We start from the raw sequence: 19,283 nt of genomic DNA, 5'->3' as shown, positions 1-19,283 counted from the left end.
CCAGAGCCAGGTCACAATGAACTCTGCTGTTCTCCCGGAGCTGTGGTGTTGCTGGGGAGAGAGCAGAGCGAGCAGTGCTTTGCCTCTGCCTTCCTCTGGCTCTTGGGGAGGTGGGAGAGACTCCGTGTGGAAGGGGAGTGTGTTGTGCTGGGGTTGAGGGAAGGAAAGCGAGGGCTGATGTGAGACTTCCCTTCCCCAGAGCCGATGGGCTGTGACAGGGGCTGGTGGGACTGGAGCAGCAGCACTGCAGGAGCACAGCCTGGCCATATCTCCGCACCTGGGCTGGCCGTGTGCTCCGTCAGGATGCTCCATTCCGTGCTGGAATGCTCAGGGAATGTTCAGGGAACCCCCATCTGTGTGCAGAGAGCACCAAACCCAAGGCAGGCGTGGGACAGCCCAGTCCTCGCTGCCTGAGGAAGGGCTGGGTTTCTCCCAGGAGGTTGTGAGCTCAGGGGAAGGTGCTTCTCCTCATGAATAAACCATGAGTGGCAGTCAGGAGCAGAGGTTTTAATTAAACAGCTCCCTGAGAGCTGGCACCTTGAAAAACACCGTGTGTGGCATCCCTTGGTGAGCAGTTGGCACTGGAGCCACCTGAGGCACTGGGATCCATTCTCAAAGACTCTGTAAAACCAGCTAAATAATTAAAACTAATAATAATAATAATGAAAAAACCCCTGACAACTCCAATGTTTAAAAATTCAACATTTTGATGAAATATTAAATGCTAATTATTTCCTTGCACTTGTGCTGGCACCGCTTCTCTTGATGTTGGCAATTTAGCATCACATACCAGTAATTGAAGTATATTGTCAGCTTTTGTGTTACATTTACCACCCAGGCCCTCAACCCAACGCTCCTAAAGTCTCTGTTTGATTTGAAGCTTTGAAGTCTGCTTTAGTGGATTGGCCATACTGCTGTGCATACCAAAACCAGCCGGCTAAGTGCCACATCTGTGGCTGTTTAAAAATGCCCCCGCGCTTGCTGGAGGAGCTGCCGGTCTCATTTCAACAGCAAACGCAGAGAGATGGGCTCAATCCATACACCAGACACTAAATGAAATGCAAAATGAGAGGGCAAAAGGATATTTGGAAAGTATTTTATGGCTTTCATGTTTTATGTGTCATTTTAACTTCTGCTCAATGTGGGCAGATGAAAGACGTGACTGGCAGAGGAAAATGCTGCACATATTCCTTTGTTTACCTGCTTTGCTTTCCGTGCAAGGATGTCTCAGTGCCTTGGTTTTTTGGAACGTGGAGGGGGCACAGCGTGTGGATAGAATCAATAGAATCACAGAATTACAGAATTGCTGAGGTTGGAAAAGACCTTTAAGGTCGTCCAGTCCAACCATCAACCAGCTTCACCACTAACCCATGTCCCCAAGTGCCACATCCACTTGTTTTTGAGGACTTCAGTTTTTTGAAACTGGAGAAATGTTTGCATTTGGAGGTATTTGTCCTGCTGTTTCAGTGTCTCAAAGACTTTCAGGCAGCTTTCATGGAAAAAAAAAGCTTTTTTCCCTCCCACCAGATCAGTTTATGAGTCTTAAAACTGTTCTGGCATGCAGTTCCAACTGGGATTTCCAAAGCAGGCAGGAGATGCACACGAATGCACAGCTGGGAATAAGAGTGAGAGCCTCGTTGAAGGAGAAGTATTTGTTGCTTTGTTAGAATGTGCCTTGTTAAAGGCATCTCTCATCTCTGAAAGAGCAGCTCCAGAAGACAGATAAGAGTGGGAGAGGCAGTGAGAGCCCAGGAATGATTTGGGATTCCCAAAGCTTGGCTCAGAGTCTGGAAGTGTTAATGTGGGACGAGTCTTCAGCCTGGAAGTTGAACATTGGAGGTTGGCACTAAATGCTGAGCTTTTGCTGACTGGCTCTGGGGAGAGAGCAGAGGGTCTGGGTGAGGAATCACAGTCAGGTCTTCCCTCTGTGCACAACACAACAGGAGCAGCAGCTCCCAGCTGGTGTCACTGGACTGGGCAGGGGGAATGGGTGTGTTGGGGTGTGTTGGGCACCACACTGCTAAGGAAAAATGCTTCCAAAGGTGTGAAGGAACAGTGATTTGTTCTTGGAAACCTAAGCAAAGGTGGCACAGGTGGGCAGATGGCAGCTCCTCTGTGATGGGGAGTGGTAGTGCCTCCTGTCCAGATGCCCCAGTGCCAGTATCTGTGCCCAGATGGGGACTGGGAGTGCTTTGAGGGCACATCTCCATGTCCAGGAGCATGGTACATGCTGTCCTGGGGTCCCTGAGGAGGGGTTTGCTCTCAGGAGGAGCTGGATGGGGTCCTGCCATGGTTGGGGTTATTCTGGCAGTGTCAGGGGTGAGGAATGGACTGGTTGTGCTTTCCTTTTTATGGGGGATGGTCTCTCAAAGCCCTGCTTAATGAATGGTGCAGCGAGGCTTTTGGTGGTGGTGCTTATCCAGTACCTGCTTTGGAGTCTGGGGGGTGATTCAATTAGCATCTCTAGCCAACTCTAAATTCACTAATAACTTTTAAAAGCAGAGACAATTAGCAGACTCAGTGGGAGAAGAGCTTTCAGGGAGAAGCAATTGAATGTGCTGCCAGCCTGTGTTTCAGCGGGCTGTATGAATACACCAGAGGTGCTTTCCCAGCAAGCTTCACATACGCTGAGTTTGCAGGGTTCAATAGTCTTCCTGAACCCAAGAAAGCACATATCTCCTTCAGGGAACAACTAAAGCCAAAAAAAAAAAAAGAAAAAAAATTGTAATTTTATCAAGGATAAATTGCTCTGTTGTTCCTGCCAGTGTGCCCAGAGCAGCTCCAGACCCAGAGCTGATTCTCAGGGAGCTTGGCAGGCACCTCGGCCTCCCCTGGTGGGTCAGAGCTCCAATCCTCTGGGATTGAGACTGCCAGGGGTTTGGGAGTCCTGCTGGATGTATTCCCTAGGGAATGTCCCTGCTGGCACCACTGCCCATCCTGGATTGCTAAACCAAGAGCCCTTGGATGAGCACTGGAACATTTTGGGGGGGTTGCAGTAAATGCAAGTGTAAAACTCTGGTTGGAGGCAGTGGCACCACAGTGTCCAACAGGACATGTGCCCATTTTCTGCTCTTTATTCATCACTAACGCAGCAGGGACAGACCAGTGGCACCCAGGCTTTTGCTGAATAGTTCTCTTAAGGGCTGTTTGAACATTCTCCATTGTGGTTTTTTGGTCAGAAAACCAGATTTACAATCAGTGTTTGTCCTCATTCTGCTACCTGGAAGTTTTTCCTTTCTATTTGAGGGTGAAGGCTCAAATAGAAAAACCAGAAAGTTTTAAGGCTCTGAACTGCAATCAAGTCTCCACGCTTTGCTTTCAGGTGAAAGTTTTCTTCAGAAAGCTTGTTTTAAAAAGCCCAAAAAACAAAATAAACCCCCCCCCCCCCCCAACCAAAGGCAGCTTTAATATCTGTGAGTGTTTTGTGCAAAAGCCACAATTTCGTGATCAGCTCCGTGCTGGCTGGGGTCCAATGGATGTTTGAGTGCTCTTTACTTTGGGGCTTAATCTTTTGTAGGGCTTTCTGTGGGCTGCCAGAGAATAGCAGCCCTCAACAACCAGCTCTGTTTCAGTGAAAGAGAAAGGGGATATTGTAATTCCTGCAAATGAGTGGAAAATGATTGGAGCTCTTACAGGATTGAACATTAAGAATATTACAAAGAAGTGAATGCTTGAAGAGCACTAAAGCTCAGCCCCTCTGCCTGGGCTGGTTTGTGTGGGTGCAGAGTCAATGGAAGCAGAGAGCTCCTGGGGTGTCCCAGAGTTAGCCCCATCAGGGGTGGGGGACCAGAGCTGTTAATGATGTTAAATATAACACTGAAATACAAGAAAAGTGAAGGGAGGGGGGAGAAAAGAAAAAGAAAAAACTCATTTTGAAGGGGGAGCTCATAATGAGCCATTTGCTCTCTCCATGTGTTTTTTGTAGCCATCAATTCCAAAATATTCTGGGCAGTTTATGTATCCCCAGGAAAGAGAGGCTGAGCATCAAGTAAGAAATGAGAGAGTCAGTGGAACAACAACTGGCAGGCCACAAGGGTAGAGCCTAAAGATGTCAAACCCAGGCTTGCTGTTCTGAATGAGAGGTGTACAGGGCCAGCTGGAAGTGCTGTATGGGTTTTATGTGCCTTTATGATGAAAATTCCCATATATTAGTGAGGCACCAGAGTCATTTAGAGGCGCAGAGGAAGCCCCTGCCTCCTTCCTCTCCATGAATTGCCTGGGATCAGTGTGTTCTTAGTGCAGGAGACTCCATCAAATTCCCTTTCGGGCAGAGCTGACACCTGAGCATTCCTATATTGGAGGGACCAGCATCAAGGATTTCTGGACCTAAAGTTGTGCTTAGCCAGACACCCAGTGGGATATTAATATATAAAACTGAGGTTATTAATAGAACCCAGCAGCCAACGTAGGGCTGGGTAGTGGAAGTGGAGTAAAGCAAAAGCCACACATTTCTTTTTAAGAGCATGCATTCACACCTTTCCCTTCACACAGGATATTTTTGGGATGCCTCCACAGTTAGTCTGCTCTCCCCAACAGGCTATTTTTATCTCCTCACAACACGGCTTAATTAAGAAAAATTGTGTTTTAGAAACAATTCTGTACATTTCAAACCCACTCCCTCCCAAAATAACCCCACCCCGGCAAGCTCCAGGTGGTAAATGGCAGCGGAGTGCTTGGATCAGCACCCGGCAGAGGAATTTTCTGGCTGCATTTGCAGCCTCGGGCTGAGCTGTGTTGTGCATTTGGTGTATTTCAAATGCCATTACAGGGCCCATCTGGCAGAGTGTGAGCAGGCCAGGGCCACGCTCCCATCATTTATCTCAGCACCTCTTTGATTCTGCCTTGGTTTTTGCACAGCTGAGACTTGAAGGAGTCTCAGGGATTGTCTTTAGCCATGTGAGCTGCTTGTGTTTCCAGAAACTTTCTTTTTGGGGAGAAATCTGCACAGGTGATCTTGCAGCCTTACCTGGTTTGTGCAGGTAATCTTGATTTCTTTGTTGAGGGACTTCATGTCCATCTGTATTTTGTGCAAATTGAGGGTAAACCGCCAAATCTATTCCTGTAAGTGGATGGCAGGGAAATTTTCAATGGCTGCCTGTCTCACTTATTTCTCATGCCATATTCTTAACATGGTTAAAATTGGCAGCTTACAGGAATTGCAGTCTTGGAGGCGTTGGGACACTCATCCTGCCTGCCAGCATCCCTTTCGAAGAACCCGGGAAGATGAGCAGAGCGTAGATTTTTCCCATGTTGAAGTTTATGAGGATGAAAAGCTCCATGTGGAATATATCTGTGCAACTTCAGTGGCAAAAATTGCTAAGCACATTAGCTATAAATAGCAAAGTGCCTTCTTTAGGGACTGCCACAGACTGCTCCTGAGATAGCTAAGCAGACAAGTAAATAGTAAAATATGGGTATATTTAGCACTCCAGAAGGCGATGGATGGTGTTCAGACTTCACATCACACGAGCTCTTAAAGTCTTTACCTCTGTATAATCTTGTAGCCAGCCCTGATGTGGTGGCACATTTGGGACCTAATTACAAGCTCCACTGCCAATCCAAGGACCAAATGGTGAAGGACAGTTTTGGAAGGCAAAAACCGGAGGCATCCTGACTCACGGATCGTGAGTAGCGGGGAAGGAGAGGCAGGAAAAGGCCGATGCAGTTTAATGGGATTTGGATTAAATGTGGTTTAATGGGATTTGGGCGTAATTGTGGGTTTGAATGCCTGCCTGCCTCTCTGGTTCGTGCAGGCACTGCTTGGGCGGAGGTGTCCTGGTTTGCATCCACTTGAGAAATCACACTCGAGTGCCTGTGGTCAAACTGGGGACTGATCTCACAGGATCCCCTGCCAGGCTTGTCACAGCCCATCCCCGTGGGGTGGTGGGAGAGCAGTGCCTGAAACGATGGCCAGAGAGCCCAAGGGGTCGTGGGAAGCTCTGCTAACCTTTCCCAGGCGAGTTCAGAACAGGTTTTCCTTCTGGATGTTTTTTTCCTTCTGGAATTTTTTTCCTGTTTATGTCAAGCTTTGAGGCCTTCCCACTTGAAACTCACCCTCTTTTCCTGAGGCTGTTGAAAAGGCTCAGGTGTATTTCTGACTGCCACGCCAGCCTGGAAAAACTGCAAAGAATATTTGCAAGTGTTATCTTTGAATCAAACCCACCACCTCGCTTGGACAGCATCCATCTCCTCTTTCTTCCCTTCTTCCTGGGCTTTTGTAAGAACGTTTCTGCTGTTGTTGAGGATACTCATCCACATTCATACCCATGCACAAATTTTGTGGTGATGCAGTGGTGCATTATTGACAGAGTCTTGGGATTTTCAGCTAAAATACACAAAATGGTAGAGCTGTATTGCAGTTAGTGGAAGGAAGCTGTGCTGAACTGCTTTTGATGTTGTTGTCTTCCTTCTGAGGATGCTGTCCTCCTAAACACAGCGCTGGTTATTTCAGATGAAGGTGCTGGACCCTTCTAGTTGTCCTTAGAGGATGGGTGAGGCTTATGCAGAAGCAAGTCCCAGCTCTCCTATGACTGGAGTAACCATGTCACCAAACCTGAGAACCTCAAGTGTGGTGCAGGGCTTGGTGTTTCTTTAAAATCCTTCAGGAGCAGTTGACTGAGGAGCTTTTCCTCCTGTGTCACATCAAGTTAGTCCCTTGGTTTGTCTCACTGACGCTCCCTTCGTGTGTCTCTGGGTGCCTTTTTGTGTCTCGTGCTTTCCTACGAGCGCGGGGGTGTTGTAAGGAGCGAGCAGAGCTGGCAGCCTGGCTGGTGTGGGGTGACACGGTGACAGTAATCCTGAGTGGCTGCTGTGTGTTCTGGCAGTGGGGCATGAACAAGGAGCCGTCTCCCGAATTGGGAACACCTGCAGGGAATTCAAACGGGCAGGGAAGTGACTGACTGGGGCAGGAACCCACAGGTGTCTGCTGAAAGCAGGGTGAACTTCAGCCCCCAGCTCGTCGTGTGCTGTCCCTGACAGTGCTGATGGGCAAAGGGTGTGATCCCAAGGGTGTGATCCCTTTTCTGAGCTGGCTTCCTGCTGGCTCCCTGGGGCTCTGGGGGACAGGCAGCCCGGGACAGCCCCGTTTGTTCCCAGAAATTGCAGGGTCATGTTCCATCCCCTTCCTTTCCAAGCCTCCAGCCACTAGAGGGAGAGAACGCCACATATTTATGGCTTCGTTAGCGTGTGGGGATGTGTTTAATGAAGGAATCGCTTTCCCACAGCAAGGCTTTCCAGGCAGTCCCAGAGCTGGTTTTAACCCCTTCATTTACCTGGGGTAGTTTTATAACCGCTCCTGAGATCTGACTCCCGGAGACCTCAGCTGGTGCACGGCCTCACATTGCAAACGCTCTGCAAGATGTTCGGTGATCCTTGTCCGTGTTTTACACCCTGTACTTTCTGTCGAGCATCCCTGCTGTGAGATGGCTTTGTGGGGAAACCTTTGGCTCCTGCTGCATCCGCCTGTCTGCTCGCGTTACCCACAGCCCAGCGCACCGCTCCGCGCGGGGAGCACCGTGGGACACCAAACCCCCCTCCCGTTCTTCCTGGCAAGCCACAGACTCCTGCAGCCTATGGCCTGTTTCCTCTGCAGGAATAAAACAAGCCTAAGAGGGATCTCGTTTCATTTGGAATTAAAGCATCGAGTCAGTAATTGTTGTAGGCACATGAGTTTTAACGATTTCGAAGGACGCCAGCAAGGGGTTGTGGGTTGAGGGGAAGGAGCGCAGGGATGGGGGCTTCGAGAAGACAATGTCAGAAAGTGAATTTTAGACACTTTTGAAAGTGAGACAAGATCGAAACTTTTCCTTTGTAGATTGAGCCCAGTGGGGAGGACCCGTGGAAGTCTGAGGAGGGGACTGTGGGATGTGGAGGGGTCTGGAAAAGTAGCTGGGAATAAAAGCAGTGTGTTCAGTGGTTTGGAGAGCCACAGCCCTCGGCCTGCAGTGCTGTTTAGCAGGGGAATTCACATCCCTGTGCACATGGTGGGTGGGGAAGAGAAAATCTCTTTGCTTTGCTTTTGATTCCAGAGGGTGACTCAAGGCAAGGCTCTCTCAGAAGGGAAGCCTCACGATGCTTTAGCAGCCTGAAGTATTGAAGGAGAGCATTTCTCTGGGAAAAAAAGAGCATTTCCTGACTCTAAAAGTGAATAGTTCCAGTTAATAGAGAGGCTGAGCAAAGAGGTTTCCTTAGGCTGATGGAGCATCCATGCAGATGATGCCCCAGCTCAATAAGTTCTCCTGGTGAGGCTGGGGCTGGTCTCAGCTGCTCCTTGCCCCTCCTGTTTCTCTTCCCCAGATGTGGCCTGGCTGGCACAGCTGATGGCAGGCAGGGGAAAGCAGGGAGGGAAATGTGCAGGAGGACACCAGAAACCCTGAGATTGACCTGACCCAGGCACGCTGGAAAAATGGGCATGTAGGGACTAAATGGCATCAGTCCTGGTCAAAACACTCCTGGTGTCCATCACTGGACACCCCACACTCGTAGGGCTGAGGTTGGGCTGCTCCTGGAGCTGTCCCTGCTTTTGCTCTGTGCTCCTCCCTGCACCCCTGGGTCTCCCAACACGTCCTGGTAACTCCGACTGACTGAGGCTGTGGAAACAGGGCTGGGAGCTGAGCAGCTTCAGCTCAGCATCCAGGGCCACGGGTCACAGCTTGAATTAAGTAACAGAGCGAGAGGAGTGCTGAGGGAACGCGAAAGGCTCCTCCATGGCTCCGTGCATTCCGATGAACTGTGGCCATAAACACGACCTGCTTGTTAAGCCCTCACCTGTTTGATGGAGATGAAGGTCCTGGGGGACCACTCTCCTTGCCTTGTGCTTTGCTTGTGGAGAGCCAAGCTGTGAAGTTGTTCCTGAGGCAGGCATCCTGTGGCCGTGGGTGGGAGCTGTGGATCAGACCGTGCCGTCTCACTGCTGTGCTTCCCATGGCAGGAAAACCAGTTCTGTTCGGGGCTTTGGCTGTGTTTGTGGGTGTAGGACCAGGCTGGGCTGTCCCTGCAAAGGCACCAGCTCCAGTGAGATCCCCACGGGGTTTGGGGTGGGGAAGAAGGAGCTTGGGTGTGAGCTTGGCTGTTGGTTTTGGGCCATGAGACAGGGATGTGCTGAGGGCCCCAGGGGCTCCATCCCGGCCTCCTGCCTGGAATGTCCCTCCAGGCACCAGGGAGGAGCACAGCCTCCGGGTGCATGGATTTGCCAGTCCCTTGTGACCTCCAAATGCACAACCCAGGGCAGCATTTATTGTTTCCCTGTCAATCTTCTCGGGAACAGCAATGCTAAGCTCTGGTTTTCTTTAAAAAAGAAAAAACCTCTTTTGGCTGCAGATCTCTTAGTACACAAATGAAATGAATTTTTATATGAGCATTGTGCTGCTTGTAAAGCCCTTTCAGCTTCAAATTTAGTTTTATTCCTTTTTTTAATCTCCATAGGATTTTCCCCAAATAAGCAGAACTAGGCCAGTGCTGGTGACAGATGGACATAAAGAAGACTTGGATGCTGGAGAGACTTTACTGGGCTTGGGGTTCTGAACTGGGGTGCTTTCCTTCTCACCCAAAGAGTTTAATTTGGCTGCAGGTTATTAATTTTCACCTCTAAAGCAGAGGGCATGGCAACAGAGAGCGTTCCTTGGCAACAGACTCCTTGGGTTCATTAAAGCAGAGGTGGGAGGTTTGCAAATGGAGAAACTTGAGAGATATTAGCAAATCAAATGGGCTGAGGCATGAGGAGTCTTGTCAGTCAGGCGGGGGTGACAGGAGAAGGAATAGTAAACAACATGCAGACCATGGGGGTGTCTTGAAGGAGACGTTCTGGAAGGAGGCAGATCCAGGACTTGCCTGTTTCCCTGCCTTCCCAAGGGCAGGATGGCCTGCAGAGGGCTGGGAGGAACCTCTGTGTGTCTGGCAGACTGTGGGCAGTGAACTGAAGAGGTTACTTAATAAAAAAATTGCTTTTTACGAACAGGTTTTCAAACTGTGGTTTCCCACTAGGGCTTTCATAAAAGCTCCGGTTTGTTTTGGTCCTCTCCAGAACTGAAGCTGGCATTTTGTTGGTGAAATCCCACAAAAAGCCCTTTGAGGGGAGTCTGTGGGAGAGTGGCCATGCCCAATCCATGCCTTCCCTCCTTTCCCAGGGAGCAGGCTGTGTGTGCCACACACCTCTGCCTGGAGCCAGATGGGGGCTGTTTGCACTGTGGCTGCTAAATATAAATACTGCAATTAATTAATAATGCCCAGTGCACATAATTAAATTAGGAATAACTCGAGTTTGTACCAGCATAGAGAGTGTGCATACAACTGATCCAGACTGGAGAAGGGGTTTGGAGCAGGGGGAGACAGGTTTGGGCTGCCCTGGCCATCCCTGCCAGTGGCCCCTGTGTCACCTTGGGAGGTCAGGGGAAGCCCCTGGTTTGCAGGTAATGATCTCGCTGTGGTAAACAGCCAGATCCCAACCACATCCATCGGAGCGAGGCATTTCAGGCACTCGTTCCAGTCCCGTGGCTCTATGATTCTATAATTTATGACTGAAACTATCTTTGTGTCAGAGTTAGTTCAGGAGGACACTCATATCTGGGTTTCTGAATATGTCATCTCCTATTAAAGAACAAACAAACTCCCTCGTAATGTACCATAAATAATAATAATACTTTGCAAGAGCCCGAAGCACTGTGTTATTGCCGTGCTAATCAGAGAGGCACTGGGCCATTATGAAAGTATTCCATGGGGTTTGGGCTTTTTTTCCTGCAGGAAGGTACGTGTTTCATAGCTGGGTAGCGTGGCTGATTGGTTTATAAAGCCAGGCTGGATAATTCCTAGTAGAGGTTAGACAAATTCCCCTCCTTTCTCATTAATTAACCTGTAGGATTTGGTGCCTGTTCTTTGCAGTTCAATAGAGACAATGGCTGCAGGAACATATTTGTGCTCTCTGATACGGAATGAAGAACATCTGCCTTCTGCAGCAGTGAAATACCAGCGTGTGGCAGGGCTCTCCAAAGGGCACTGCCAGGCTCTCCTGCCTCAGTGAGGAAATTCCGGGCTGGAATTGCAATGGGGAGGTGCCGGCTGGGGGATGTTGTCCAATGCAGCATCGTAGCTGGGGAGGGAAGGGAGTGGGTGAAAAACAAAAGAAGGGAAATCCCCTCATGAAAGCAGCAGCAGGCTGGGGGAAAAAGCATCTTGGGAAAAGTTCCCACGTCCAGAGAGTAGTTTAGAGCAAAAATCTTCCAGTGGGATTAAGGAAGGGAGGCCTTGAAGATCTAAAGGAGATTTCAGTGGTGATGTGATAACATAATAGCAGGAGGAAAAGACAGGAGAGGCAGGTGAAATCCTGCAGTGCTGCTCTCACAGGCTGCAAGAAAATGAACCTTCATGTTTTCATGGGATCCCAGGGCTGTGTTCCAGGTGTCTCAAACGAGGGATCTGCTCCCAAAAGCGGCCCTGCAATACCATCAATAATGGTGGGAGAGCAGGGTGGGTTCCGGGAGGATTGGATTGGGGATTGGGTTGCAGTGGGAATGTTGGTAAAGTCTCCTGTGTGTTATTTACGTGACTCCAGATGTGCTGGATGAGGCACAAGGATTGGGGTTATTTTTGCTGTTTCACTGGGATGTGATACTGAGTGTCCTCCTGCTCATCCCCTGTTGTTTGGCTTTTGAGTCACTCTCCAGCTGCAGGGAATTAGGAGAAAATAAGTTGCACATGGAAAAGTGGCATTTATCTGATAATTTAGTCAGTCACTGCTGCTGCAGAGCAGTGTCCAGGTAAATACTGTCCCTTCCTTCCCTGCCTTCACTTCTCTGCTCATGTTTATTGCCCATTATTGATATCCCTGGCAGTCACAAGGAGACTCCAGACTGGACTGGGCTGTTGAAGGGAAGCAGCTGTCTGAGGGTGAAGCACATCAGCTGATTTTGGTCCTCATTCTGTAGAGAGAGAAATATTTGGAGACCGTGACAGGTCAAATGTGACCAAACCACAGCTGTGCTGAGACTGACTGGGATGTTGTGTTATTGATGAGCAATCCACGAGTTCTTCCTGGGGATTTCCTCTGGAGTGATCCCCCAGACAAACCACCTGAGCAAAGCCTCGTCCGTTCCTCTCCAGTGGGACGTGCTCAAGTGGCAGAAATCCCATTTTTTGCCAGCTAAATCCCAGGGCAGGAGCCTGCAGTGCAAACTCTGTGCCCAACCACCACCCACTGAAAGCTGCCTCTGTTTCCCTGTGGGCAATGTGGGTTTTCCTACCAGTGCAGTGCCCCTGGCACAACTGCACGGTGTCTGTGCCTCACACACAGCTCAGGGTGTGCTTGGGAATATTCCATGTCTGGGATGTGCTCGCTGGACAGCCCACTGTGCCCTCGGGTGTGCTGGGCTGCAGCATCCCCTGGCACTCCTGACACAGGAGCCAGGACGTGGTGCCCTTTCCTGGAAGGTGCTTTCCTCCAGGGAAGTGGAGAATCAGAGAATCACTGAATATCCTGGGCTGGAAGGGGCCCACAAGGATCATCACGGTCCAGCTCCTGGCCCTGCACAGGGCCCAGAAGAAGCTCACAGGTGGCTTTTCCCTGCTCCCCCTGCTCTGGCAGGGACTCTGGGCTTGGTCCCCTGCCCGGTGGCTGCCTGCAGAGCGCTTTGCATTGACAATGAGGCAGCAGAGGTGCATTTTCTTGGCAGAGAAATGCAGCTGGGTTCTCTCCGAGGTTCCCCGTGCCAGAGAGAACGGCTGCCCCACTGCTCTGGGCAGGATGGGATTTGTGTGCAGCCTGCTGCCCATTCAGGGATTTGGCTGATCCTGGGGCTTTCTTGCCTTTCAGCACCTTCGCAGGGAGCAAGAATTAACCTGGCAGCTCTTGGTTTGCTTCTCAAATCAGCTTAGTGGAAACAAGGCATAGGAAGTGAGACAGTGGAATATGAGCCTTATTGACAGGCCTGATCCACAGCTGGCAGGAGGAGAGAAGCTGGGGTAATTTCTACTCGTGTGTAACAGTCCTCCACAAAAATTGTCCTCCTCTTCCTCCGGATCCACATTCCCAATTAGAGCAGCAGGGTGGGATGTGCCAGACAAATCCCCCTCCATTTGCACTGCCAGGGTGTAACCTTGACCAAAGTGAGTGGAGTCACTGGGATGGTGCAGTGCGTGGTTTAAAGCTGATCTTGTGCCTAAGAGGGTCATTCTTGTATTTCCTGTGTGTGTGCTGACAACAGTGCAGATCTCATGTAGTATTTCCTGGTAGAAAAAATATTTACCCTTCAGTTAGAGATAACCTGATCCTTGCTCTGGTTTTAGTCCAAGTCTCTGAAGGAAGCAATGTCCATTCAGGATGTCTGTCTGTCAGTCTGTCTGTCAGTTCTGCTGTCCCAGCTCTCCCAGCCCCTGCAGCTTTTGAATCAGTTGGCGAGGTGGTGCTGGCTCTGCCTGACACCCAAACAGGTGAAGTACCCGTGAGCTCTGTGAGTTCCAGGGCTGCACAAAGTCGTGGCCATCACCTGCTGTGGGAGATGAGGCTCTCCCTGGAGAGGACCCTGACTGACAACACATGTCAGAGGTGGGATTTTCCAACTCGAGTCCTCCTGTGGGTGTAAATAACTTACCTGGTGTTTCTGCCACTTGAAATAGGCAGAATTCCAGAGTTTGGACAGCTATAAGCATTTGCCTCCTGACTCTTTCTTTTGTCAGCCATCTCTGGGAATAATGATGGCTGTCAGTGCCTGTAGAAAAGGTGATGGAATATGGCTTGATGTAACTGGAGCAGGCTGTGTGGGGCCCCAGCAGTGCAGAGATGCTGGGCAGCATCCCTTCAGTCCTGCCTGCACTTCTGGTCTGGCCCATTTCAATAAATAAGTGAAGGCACCTAAGCTCTGATCCTGCTGAGTGGCACAGGACCAGCAGAAAGTGGCAGTCACGAGGAGCTGCGTGTTGTTCCCTGACTCAAAATCTCCAGCTGCAGGAAAAATGTTGACTCCTCGAGAGGCCAGGAGCGGGAGATCCAAATGCCCTTCTGCCCTTGAGGTGTGGAGAGAAAACCCATGCAAACACAACCCTAAATCCTCTGCAGCTGTAACTGAGGAGATTGTAGCATCTCCACAGATTTTACAGCATATCCTGTGCATGGATCCAGCATGTCCAGTGTCCCCAGTGTCCTGCCTGTGCCCAGAGCACATTGCCAGCCGCTTCCCACGTTGTCTCCACAATTCGTACCTGCCCTCTCCTGTCCCTGAAGCCAGCTGCAGGCTCAGCTGCCAAAGAGGGGATTTTGGGAATATTGGTGGGGCATTTTCCTGTACTCAGGGGTGTGTCAGTCCTGCTCCGGGCTGCCCCTTCCTGTGGGCACCGAGCCCTGGGATGGCGGCAGGGGCTGCGGCGGCATCACCGGCGCCGTGAGCGGCCTTGGCCAACTCCTGCCAGCCCCATGCCCTGTCCCTACAATGGGGAGAACCATGTCGACGTGCGTGTCCCAGCTGGAGGATCCGGGAGGATTCAGCCCTGTTTCCAGTTGGCTCTACGCATCCCATATGCTGCCGCCGCCTCTTCTCACCAGCGCCAGACACCGCGATCTCCTCTCCCTCGACGTGGTGGGTGGCCGGATCGATGAGGAACGCTTAATGAGTGTATTTGCTTTCTTAACTATGCAGCGAGGCTCTCGTTTCCTTGCTGTGGCCAGAAAGTGGGGAAAAGCGAGGGGAGCGAGCAGGGGATGAACACCCGGAGTGGGGAGCAGGGTGCAGGGGGAGGATCACCCCGGGCAGGTGCAGCGCTTGGCTGGGCTGGGAGCTTTGCTTTCAGTGGGAAGGGGACTCATCCTTCATGTGGAGAGCAGAATGAGAACCTGCTGCCCTCTGAACGTCAGCAAAATCCCCAGCCCCTTGCTGAGCGTGGAGCATGTGCTGGCTCTGCAGATCTGGCGTCCTGCAGCGCTGGGGGCGAGGGTGACCGGCCACCGGCAGGAGGGCACAGGGTGCCCGGGGTGCTGGGCGCCTGCGAGGACCCTCCCCAAGTTCGCATCGGTCTCCCCTCCTTCCCCTCCCTTCCACTCCCCTCCCCTTCTGCAGAGTTTCAAAGCACGGCAGGGAAAAAAAAAAAAAGGACATCCCCCTCCCCTCAAATCCCTCGGTCCGTGACTGAAATAAATAAGCACAATCCCAGGTAGTGAGGAGGCTGCTAATAACGTGCTCCTGACAGGCACGGGATTGCCGGGCTGAGGGATGGCTGACTGAAAGCTCCAGGCTAGGGTGGGGGTGGGGGGGCTTCTTTTTTTTCCTGCCAGCTCTCGCCAGGCAGTAGGGATTTTTTTTTTCTTCCCCTCCCTGATAATAAGGACATCATCAGAAGCAAGATGCAGTGGCTAAGGGATGGAACAGGAATGGTGAGTTCAGGTAGCTATGTCTTTCTCTTTTCCTCTTATTGCAGTACTTTGACAGGGAAATGAACCTCCGTCCTATCTCCTGACTCCTCCTTTACTCCCTGTCCTTGAAACCATTGATCACTCTGTAGCCATTTTATAGACTCCGCATTCCCAAACTGCTGAGCAAAAGAAGAAATTAAAAGAAAGGAAGGAGGGTGGGCATGCCTCGGGGCGTGGGAGGGAGCGGCGCTCGGCTGGGCTGGGGAGGGGGTTTCCGTAGGGCGAGCCGGTGGGTTCGGGGTGGGGGGAAGCAGAGGGTTCTCCCGGTTCCCGCATGTGTGGGGTGTGCGGTGCGAGAGCACTGGCGGAGAGGAGTGCCGGCACAGGGCTGGGTGCTGGCCGGGGCAGCCGGGACCTGTCGGATCTGCCCCTCTGCCGGATGATGAGTTGCGGTGCGGGGGGAGCCCAGTGCGCTGCCGAGCCCGAGCGTCCCTGCCCGCGCCTGCAGCAGCCTGGCAGACACTCCTCCGGCGTGGGGAGGCTTCGGCAGAGCCGGCTCGACACTGACAGCTCCCCCAAACCACATCCTGCCGCCGTGCAGCTGCCTGGCCGAGCCGGCTCGGAGGGCTGCGTGTGCCGGGGGAAGCGGGGAAGTTCCCCCCGCTCAGCAGGGCCCCTCCGTCTCATTGAGAAACTTCCCCGGGAAGCGCTGCGGTTGTTCCTGAGATCCTCCTCCTCCTCCCCAGCTCGCCCCCCTTGCACAGCTCGCCTTTGCAATGGCATTTCTCCCCCCCCCCCCCGGCTCCGTGCGGGGCTGGGCTTTGCAGGTGTTTTTGGATTTGCCCTTCCCTGGGCGTTCTCCGTCCTGCGGGAGGCTCGGGCATCCCTGCGGGCTGGTCCCGGGCCCGGAGCCGCTCGGGCCGAGCTGGCGTCACCCGGCTCAGCCCCCGCGTTCCGGCTCCGGGGGCACCGGCAGATGCTGCTGCCAGCGGGGAGGCTTTGGGAGGGATCGCTGCCCGTTCTCCCCGTGCAGCCCCTCTGCCCTCCATCCCCTCTCAGATCCTCACACAAACGGGGGCTGGGGGGGGGGGGGGGGGGGTTTGTGCTCCCGAAAGGCTCGGGCGGTGCTGCGATGTGGGATGTAGGCAGCAGCCTGCAGCACCCAGCACGTTTGTTTAGGGTCCTGTTTAAGGCTTGTCTGCCACCCAGCAGCACTTCGGGGGCTTTGCTGCCGCCTCCCACCCTCGGAGCATCCGGAGGGATGGGATTTCTTCCTCTGTTCCCCTTGTCCCGCACTTTGCCCCTCTCCGCCCGTGTCTAAGCAACGCCGATTCCCAGTGGTGCTGGGAAGCCGGAGGTGGCTCCTGCCTCCTTTCCCCTCTTCTCCCAGGTGACTGCTGAGCTCCGGTGGGGAGGGGCTGGGGATGGTGCAGGACAAAGTGCTTTTCTAATTGACACAGCACAAGACTGACACTTTCTTGCCCTCTCCTCTTCCCAGATTCCTTCCTTGCTGCCGGCAGTAAGGGAGACTGTGTTACTCTGTTCTCATTAGTGTAATCTTCGCTTTCTCTTCGAGAGAAATCATAGTGCTTGCTGTAGTAGTGAATAGCCTGTAATGTAATTTTTTGGGGAAAGTAAAGCTCCAGTGGTTGATTTTAAAGCAGGTTCTACCCAGGAATTTCCAAATGTTGCTCCTCCTAACAAGGGAAAAATAAAAGAGAGAGCTGTGGTTTCTGTATTTTATACAGCAGCTCAACAGCCTCAGCAGTGTTTGGATACTCCACGTATCTCCGGATAGCTGAAAATAAAAAATGATTTCACACCAGCAAAGTAAAACTGAACCAAGTATGATAAAACCAGCAGAGATGTTTGCAGTCCCTGGTGGGTGAGGAGCCTGGTTCCCTGGGGATGGGTGGCTGTGGCCTGAGGATTCAGGGGCTCCTGCCCTTGGAGCACAGGGATACTGGGAGTGCCTAAAGCCGATGCTTGGTCCCTACAAATTCTGCTCCTTTAGCAAGACAAGATGTGTTGGTCCAGATGTCCTGGCCAAGTGCCAGCGTGGATAGCAATGTTGCCTCCAATGCAGATTTTCCTTGCTGTCCCCACTGGTAAGTTATTTGAAATTTTAGTACTTCAGATGTTGATCATTTGGTGGGCTGTGCTAAACAAGTGAGTTATTCCACACCAGGAGTAGCTGCATTTCAGCAGCTCGGTGGGAATATTATTATCTCAGTCTGCTGGCTAAAATATACTATGGAACTACCAAACAGCTCTGTTTGCTCCTGAGTGAAGGTTGGCTGCTCTGTTCACACAGCCTCCCGTGCCGTGCAGAACCTCAGTCTTTCACCCAGAGCATCACTGGACCCATTTCCATGGGCGCTGAGTCTCTATTATGGTTTTTCAGCTGTATTTTTTACTCCAGCATTATTTTCTGTGTGTCTGCTAAAGACCAGCAATACACATTTATTCTGGCAGCATCCCTGGACTTCGTTCAGCTCAGGCACATTGGTCAAAACCTGGATTTTAGCCTGATTTTTCCCAAGTTCTGCACAACACTGATTTATTCAAAATGCTGCTTTCTGTTGTTCTCAGCTTGGGTTCGAGACTGAGATCTGCTCCTTTTCAGAGTTACTCATCTTCAAGAAGCATGTCACTAATACTTTACAAGTGATAGTACCTTTTGTTCTCGTGGCAGGTGGCTCTTTATTTCCAAATCAGCCCCTAAACCCAAGCTATTATTCCATAGTGTTAAGCTGTCGGAGCTTCTTTTCTCCCTCCTTTGCATGTGCTGCTTCCCATTTTTTTAAACAATTAATCTTTTGCCAATTATGCTGGCAACCCACGGGGGTGTTTTCCATGCTTCATTGGCACCACGTTGCTAAACTCTCTAGTATCTGTTCCTAACCTAGAGAAATCCAAGGGATTGTCATTGGTAGTGATGAGAATCAGTCTGCACATCCGAGCAGTGTGTGAGTACAATGATTATTTGGTTTGGCATTCTTCAGAGGGTATTGATCCAGCATGGTAATCAGATGAGTTGGATTAATTCAGGACAAAACACAGCCTCTTCTGGAATAGTTTTTTATCTGACAAGGGCGGAGTTTTTTCCCAAATCTTTGTATTACCAGTAACACAAGTGTGAGTCTTCCACAGTATTTCCTCCCATGGGGTCTCCTTTTGGGTTTAATGTTGTGCCTGTGGGAGTCCAGGTGAGTGCAGCCATCACCTTCAATGACACAGTCCCAGTCTTTTTGCTTTTACAGTCTTCTTTCTTTTACAGCCATAAATAGTCATATTTTTACACTGCCTGTTGTTCTAGTATTTAAAATCAAGCTGCTGTTGATATTTTCCATTTCTCTCCCAGATAAAAAGTAAGCTCTTGTAAATCATCACAACTTAAAATATGGTGAAAAGGAAATTCAGTGAGTCAAAGGGCCAAATGCTGCAAGTGGTGGAGATGTCCCTAGTGGGGCAGGTCAGCAGCCAGGGACTTGCTTACGTTTTTCCTCACTGATTCTTCCCCACTTGTCAGTCTGCAAATCACAGGATATTGGAAATACAAAGTACTCTTTGCACTCCGTAATCCAAAAAATCTCAATGTGAAGTCTGGAAAAGAGAAGTGGAAAGAAGCAGTTTGGGTTTGACTTTCATTTTTGAAAGCTGGGATACGCAAATGCAGCTGGTGGAGAGAAGCCAGGGCAGGATGGAAAGAGGAGCTTGTGGTATCCAGGCATTAGGGAAAAATGGGACTGAAGAGCCCCAGAGCAGTTTTCCTGCTCTGATCAAAGGGAGCAGGGAGCGCTGGCTGCTGCTGGAGCTCCTCCCAGGGAAGCTCCCGGGAAGCTGTGGGTGTCCTGCAGAGGATGCTGCCCAGTCTCCGTGCCCTGTGGCTTCAGCAGGGAGGGCTTTTCCACGGGAGAGTGCAAAGTTTGGAAGTTTGCTCCTGTTCATC

The 19,283-nt window shown here is 51.1% G+C and overlaps 1 protein-coding gene across 8 annotated transcripts in view; it reads left to right on the top strand.

Annotated features, from left to right (window-relative positions):
• ARHGEF9 (Cdc42 guanine nucleotide exchange factor 9) overlaps positions 1–19,283 on the top strand; it is a 201,460-nt gene that overhangs the window by 62,847 nt on the left and 119,330 nt on the right. Inside the window, exon 1 of one of the 8 annotated variants that reach the window (XM_048318862.1) lies at positions 15,230–15,362. The exons of 6 other annotated variants lie outside the window; for them this stretch is intronic. Coding sequence is in view for 1 of the 2 variants with exons in the window: in XM_048318858.1 (XP_048174815.1) it covers positions 15,323–15,352 (30 nt within the window). In the remaining variant the exon portion in view is untranslated. Of the gene's footprint in view, positions 1–15,229; positions 15,363–19,283 lie in introns of those variants that run through there. One more of the 8 variants, XM_048318858.1, reaches the window with a different exon arrangement.

The sequence above is a fragment of the Corvus hawaiiensis genome, chromosome 14, assembly GCF_020740725.1.
Source record: "Corvus hawaiiensis isolate bCorHaw1 chromosome 14, bCorHaw1.pri.cur, whole genome shotgun sequence".
In the NCBI taxonomy this organism is placed as follows: domain Eukaryota; kingdom Metazoa; phylum Chordata; class Aves; order Passeriformes; family Corvidae; genus Corvus; species Corvus hawaiiensis.
The sequence above is the reverse complement of the archived record's forward strand: the minus strand, read 5'-3'. Positions and strand labels throughout refer to the sequence as shown.